A 6,848-nucleotide genomic window follows, 5' to 3' on the forward strand; every position below is an offset into this window, starting at 1 on the left:
ATAAATAAATAAAATTTTAAAAAAAAAATTCTTTAAAAAAAAAAAACAGGTGATACTTACCATTGAAGCTTTTGTGAGCTATTGGTTGGCATATGATAAACAATAAATATTAGTTTCTCATCTTCTTTTCTGATAAATAACCCTTTACTTACCATCAGTAGAATTGGTAGCCTCCAGTTAAACACAACTATATTATCTCAATGTGTCCATCTCCTGTCCTTCCTAAAGTACTGTTCCCATGAAAATTGTAGTGAAAAAAATAAAAGGAGTCATAAGCCTCCCAGTACAAAAAATTAAACAAGGAACCAGAGTCTCACTAAAGTCACTAAGTTGGCCAGGCAGGACTTGAACTTTCTATCCTTGTGCCTCAGCCTCCCAGACTGTAGGGATTACAGACATATGCCACCATGTCTGGTCAGATTAGTATTTATTATGACAGAGGAAAAGGAAGAACTTCTAAAACTGAATGGATTAGGTTAGAACCTAAGAGCCTGCCAAGGAAAGCATTATCAAGCCACTGTACATATAAATCTAGTAAGGTCTCAAACTTGAAGAAAAGCTCTAGAAGTTGTGCACAGTATAAGACAGGGCCACAAAATGGGTGATTATTTGAACATTTGTAGAATGGCTGGGCTCTAGGTACCTTCTCCAATCCTATAAAGCTAGATGACCACTTCTTTCCTTCAGACCTCCATGACCATGGGAGATGACAATGGACACTGAATATAGTATCAAGACTCAGGACCCAAGAGAGCATGAGAAATTGAGTGACATGTAGGGCTGAGTCAGAGCATTAAAGTGGAAACCTGCATGTCCAACAATGGGAACTCCAGCCTTCTTCTAGTGCTTTGCTATTAATGACATAAACCAAGAGTGTGACCCCACTAGGACATAAAGGATTCATCTTTGAAGAAACTGAGTAGCCCCAGAAAAAGTCTGTGGATGCTGACAAAGGCTCGCTCGCTCCTGGTTGCTGTGTTGAAGTCTGCCAGTCAGCAGCCCCACTCTGACAGCTTCAAATGATTTATTATTTATAAGTAACAGAACACAACCAAAAATCACCACAATTTTGAAGAAGGCCTCAAACCCTGAATGTTGGGTCAGGGTTGTTGCTCAGTGGCATATAATTCTTACCTGACATACACAATTCCCTGTGTTTGATGCCTACCCAGCACCACCCCAAAAAAGGGGGAAAAAAACCCAACCTGAATGTGATAAGGCTTTTAACTCTCACTTCCAGTCTATGGGAAATAGAAGAAAAAGAATCTTATTAAATGGGGAGGCAAGATGACAAAGTTTAAAAATGTTAAGATGTTCTATAGGACAGTGGACCTGAAAAAAAGAATTGTGTGTATAGGAGAAAAAACGGTTCAAGATTAAAGATGCAGTAAGTCCATGACTTATAAGAAGTTCTGTTTCTGAAAGAGTTTTCATTATTAAGTCCACAAAGTGAGCCTTACATAGTATACCTATGGAAGTTCTCAACTTGAATGTTCATAAATCAGTGGCTTACTGTACTTAATTCTAACATGAATAGTTATAAAAAGACATTTGGAGCATAATTGGGGAAATTTGAATAAGGACTATGTACTAAGGCATTGTTCTGTTTTACTTTGTTTTCACACAGGGTCTCATATAATTCAGTGTGGCCTTGAACTTACTATGTAGCCCAAGTTGGACTAGACTAGAACTCACTGTAGTCCTTCCACTTTAGCCTAGCCAAGTGCTAGAATTACAGGCTACCACATCCAGTTTATGGCATTATTTTTGACATTAATATGATAATATTATAATTATGTAAAAAATATCCTGTATTTAAAGATGGATATACTCTGGTTTCTCTTCTGATCAGATAAGTCTATCACCTTTTTTTTTTTTTTTTTCGGAACTGGGGATTGAACTCAGACCCTTGTGTTTGCTAGGGAAGTGCTTATTCACCTTTTTTAAAAATGGATAAAATAGAGATGAAATACATAATGTCTTAAACTTACCTTAAAATATTTTGAGGGGCCAGGGATATAGCTCAGCAGCATAAGAGCCTGCCTGGCAAGTGCGAGGTCCTAAGTTTGATCCCTGGTATCGCATAAATAAATAAATAAAGTCAGAAAATATTTGAGTAAAAAATTTAAATAAATCAACCATTCTAAAATGTTACTAATTATAAAATGTGACAACTATAATTGTTTGCTATTTTTTCATGTATATTTGAGATTTTTCACTTTTTCATAACTTAAAAAAAACTAAATGAAATTAATGGAGGAGTTATATAGGAAAATATCATTACTATACACTTAAGCACAATAATTAATTGTGAAGTATTGATTTTAAAATTGAGAGGATGAGAAGAGAGAAAAGTTGTAAGAGGAAGAAGTAGATGTTGGTTTATGATATATGAATTTTTAACAAGGTGTGGTGGCATTCAGGAGTTTCAGGCCGTGCCGTGAGTTCAAGGACAGCCTGGGCTACACAATAAATTTATGAGTCTCGCCTGAACTACATAGCAAGACTCTGTCTCAAAACAAAAAATGTCTGTATTTTTGCCAGTCATGGAGCTACATGCAGTCACAATAACTACTTAGGAGACTAAGGCAAGAAAATTATAAGTTTAGAGCCAACCTAGACAAATTAGTGAGATCCTGTCTCAAAATGTAAAAAACATTAAATGCCTGGGAATGAACTCCAGAGGTTCAATCCCAACTACTGTAAAACAAAACAAACCCAGATTTTCACCTACCCATAATATAAAGTCAAAGAAACTGATAAATAAGGAAAAGAATGTAATCATATTGAAATTCCAGGGCTGGGGACATAGTTCAGTGGCATAAGTGCCCACCTGGCAAGCTCAAGGTCCTGAGTTCAATCCCCTGTACAAAAAATAGAGCCGATGAGATAGCTCAACAGACTCAACTTCCTGCTTAGGCAATCTCAGGGGCTGGGATTCGATCCCTGGCACCACATGCCCCACTGGCCCTGATCCCAGGGCACGCTAAGCCCTTGATTGAGTCCAGGCATGGTGGCACGCACCTGTAATCCCAGTCCCGGGAAGCTGAAAACAGGAGGATCACTAGGTGTTCGAGCTGTGTAGTGAGATCCTGCACACAATAAAAGTAAAAACAAACAAGTGAAATTCCAGTGAAACAGCAAAGTTGAAACACATTGTTAAGGGTTATTCTGGAGGTTAGTGAAGGGTGAGGCAGGAATCACTATTTTTTATAATCTAAGAGGTTTAAAAAGTAGAAAAAGTCACCCCACAATCTTACTTTCTAGAGACTTTCCTTTTAGTAATAATTTTCAAATTATGTATATTGAGCCAGCTGTGGTGACACATGCCTGTGATCCCAGCAGTTGGGAGGCTGAGGAAGGAGGATTACCTCGAGTTTGAAGCTAGCCTGGACTGCATAGAAAGACTATTTAAAAAAAAAAAAAAAGAAAGAAAGAAAAATAGGGCTGGGGAGATGGCTCAGTAGAATAAGTGCTTCCCTGGCCAGCACAAGGGCCTGAGTTCAATCCCCGGAAAGACCCAGAGCTTCCCCAAGAAGTACCACAGCCAAAAAAAAAAAAAAAAAAAAGAAAGAAAGAAAGAAAAAATCATATATTAATTATTTTGAGACAAATAAAATTAATATTGAATAATGTCAGTAGCTGTCATCAGATGATTAAGTAGTTCAGGTTTCCAAAGAATGTTTTATGATTAGCTCTTGACCAAATAAATTAATCTGTTGTTATACTGTTACATAAGTAAAGGTTTTTCAAACTTGGGTACCAGAAAGGATCACTTCATAGGTCACAGATTTGCTTGTCCTGAGACCCAGAGCTGCACCTATGACTCCACAGCATGGTCCTGTGGCTCCTTTGAGGGTTGTCATTAGTTAGTGGCTTGATCCTTACATAGAAAGGAATTTCCCCTGGTTTTACCTCATATTCCTTTACTAGAATTCACATTTGCACTGTCGTTTGCTTTTATCCACTAGATATATTTTATATGTCATAGTTTTATTTCTTACCTTTTATGTCATATCTCTATTTGTATATCAGATTTCAACCCCCAAGTGCTGATGAATTTTTAAAATTTGGTTTTAATTTATAGTTTACTAGATAATAATATTTTGTTGAATGTAACTTTCAGGAGTTGTCTTCATTTATTCTGAGCAGTAACTCATGTCTGTTAAATTTGGGTTGTAGATTTAGTGCACACAGAGGGACAACTTCAAAATGAGGAAATTATGGTAAGTAAATACACTTTGTAAAGATGAAATTTCTCCTTAGCAAGCACAGTGCATTCAGATTTTTAGTACATCTCTGTAGTACTAGAATTAATACATATCCTCATGGTATCATAGGTTTTGAAACTAACCAACCAATAGAGAGGTGATGCTCAATAGTATTAGAAGCTAACCATTATAAATTAGGCTCTTGCCTGTCATAGAATGGAGACAACAAGGTGGAAACACAATTCATTTACTTACTTATTTCACTTTGCTCACCTATTTGTGGTGCTTTTTTTTTGTTTGTTTGTTTGAGACAGTGTCTTGCTATGTCGCCCAGGCTGGCCTTGAACTTGTATGGACCCTCCTATCTCCTCCTCCCCAGTGTTGGGATTACAGACGTGCACCACCACAACTGGCTTGCTTTGTTCATTTGTTTGGAAGTGTGTGTTTGCTTTGCTTTCTTTCATTTAGGATAGGAATCAAAAAAGGTCAAAATGTCAAAAATAAATGTTAATTTAAGCATGAAAGGGCAGAAAGATTCAGATAAGGGAACTGAGACATAAGATCAGCAACAAATAAGTCACAAAGGGTTGAAGTGGAGAGAGCTCGTAAGTTCTGACAGCATTTGCAGGGCTTGGCTCAACCAGTGGAATGAATGCTGTTGATAGGAAACTGCTGCTTCGGCAGGAGCTCCTCTGTTCCCTTGTTTTGTACAAATAAAAACACAAACAGGATTGAGATGGTCACATTTGCTTAACTGGAGTTTCTCTATGTGAGGGTTAAAGTGAGACTTTTTTCACTGAATTTGCCTTACATCTTACTAGAAGCTGCTGTGATGCTGTAGGAAGGGTTTTAAATTTTCATTTCCTTTTCCACAACCAAAATCTGCCTAATGACTGGGGAAACCAGTGGGGTCCAGAAAAAAAATGATTATTCTGAATTCTAACCTTTCTATTTTTCTGTCTGCACTATTTGGTTTGTAATTCATGAACTTCTACTTCCTTCAGTGTTTTCTCTCAGGACTCACTGTAGGTTGAGAGTTCTAGACAGTCTAGAAAGCAGTAAGGGGGAGGGAAGCTGAAAATCTCCCATCATTTCATTGCTCTGTCACAGTGTATTTACTGCACCTACTTTCTTCTAGTCAGCACACTCACTCCAATAATAATGTGGACAATTTTGTATCGTCTTGTTTTGTTGAGACAGGGTCCCACTGCATAGTGCAGGCTGGCTTTGACCTCACAGTGAACCTCCTGCCTCAGCTTCCCGAGTACTGAGATTACAGTGTATGCCTCCATACCCAGCCAACTGTCATGTTTTTCTAATTTAACATTGTACCACAAGCTTCACAATTACAAAATAACATTTGTCCATTTGCATATATTTCAGCCAACTTTTTTCTTCTTCTATCATTAAAAGTAATAAACAAAAACATTCTTACATCTTACTAGGAGCTGTAAGATGTTCTTGCTACCACAACCTTCACGTTTTTGACTGTTTTCTAAGATTAAATTTCATGGAATGGAATTACTGGGTGCAAGGACATAAACATTCTTATAGCTTTTTACATACATTGCCAAATTGCTCTCTGGAGAAATTATAGAAATGTGAGAGCATAGTATGCTTCAGGGAAGTACATTCTCGGGCATCATTAACCAAGGGAAACTTCTTATCAGGAAAAGGACTTTGTAAAGACACTTTTAAAAGATTGATCAGAAATGTACAGTTGCAATGTGCAGCCCTCCTACTGTTTTTCATAAAGCTTAGGCTGACATCCTGCTGATAGACATCAGAACAACTGTTGTGTGGGGCTGGGATACCTTCTGAGTGTGCCATTTTATATATTGTTATACAGTTAGAATATGACTCCTGCATCAAATCCTTTCTTCTGCTAACTGCTTGCTAACAACTAACTAGGATTGCTAAGAGCATCCATATTGATTTTTTTTTTCTCCCTCCAGGCACACGATGGCCATGCTACTTACTTGAGAGTCATTATTCTGTCAGCCTTTGATCATTTTGCATCTGTACATAGCATTTCTGCAGAGGGAACAGTAGCCTAAATTTTTCTTAGTAATTGCAAAAAGATGCTCTTGTAAGGCTTTTTAAACAATGTATCTATTTAAAAACAAAGCTGTCATTGATATACTTTATTAAAAGGAATTGTCAACTTGCTTCTGTTTTTATTTGTATTTTGCAAAGAAATTTTGGTTTCCTCAATCAGCAGTAGAGGATCTAAGGAAGCTGTGGCTTCAGTGTACAGCTTTATCAAAGTAATATGGGAAAATTTAACTGATAATGTATGGTGTCCGCTCAGCATCTAATAAAGTGGTTGTTAAATCTTAGGCATTAATTTTTAAAATTTATTGATTGATGTAGAAAGCTAAGTGAGCAATGTAGATGCTAAACAATGTAAGACTTCAGAGAGAAGAAAGTGCCTATGGGAAGGTTCTATTGAGGCTGTAGAACCTGCACTGGGGTGGACCTTGTGGAACAAATCATTTTTGTTCTGATTAAAAACCTGGGAGAAGAGTTAGGAAACACACATTTGTATTTTCTAAAGACAACCTTCATTTATTTATTTATTTATTTATTTATTTATTTATTTATTTATTTTTGACATTTTGAAGAGGAAAAGAACAA

General features: G+C 36.9%; 1 protein-coding gene across 9 annotated transcripts in view; it reads left to right on the top strand.

The window, feature by feature from the left end:
* Window positions 1-6,379, top strand: part of Hspb11 (heat shock protein family B (small) member 11) — a 32,475-nt gene extending 26,096 nt beyond the window's left edge. For all 9 annotated transcript variants that reach the window (XM_023702680.1, XM_023702683.1, XM_004642603.2 and 6 more), the window contains 2 exons: window positions 4,183-4,226; window positions 6,167-6,379. In XM_023702680.1, coding sequence (XP_023558448.1) covers window positions 4,183-4,226; window positions 6,167-6,268 — 146 coding nt within the window. In that variant the 3' untranslated portion in view covers window positions 6,269-6,379. The remainder of the gene's footprint in view (window positions 1-4,182; window positions 4,227-6,166) is intronic.
* The last annotated feature ends 469 nt before the right edge of the window (window positions 6,380-6,848 follow it).

The sequence above is a fragment of the Octodon degus genome, unplaced genomic scaffold (assembly GCF_000260255.1).
Source record: "Octodon degus isolate 3935 unplaced genomic scaffold, OctDeg1.0 scaffold00156, whole genome shotgun sequence".
NCBI lineage: Eukaryota > Metazoa > Chordata > Mammalia > Rodentia > Octodontidae > Octodon > Octodon degus.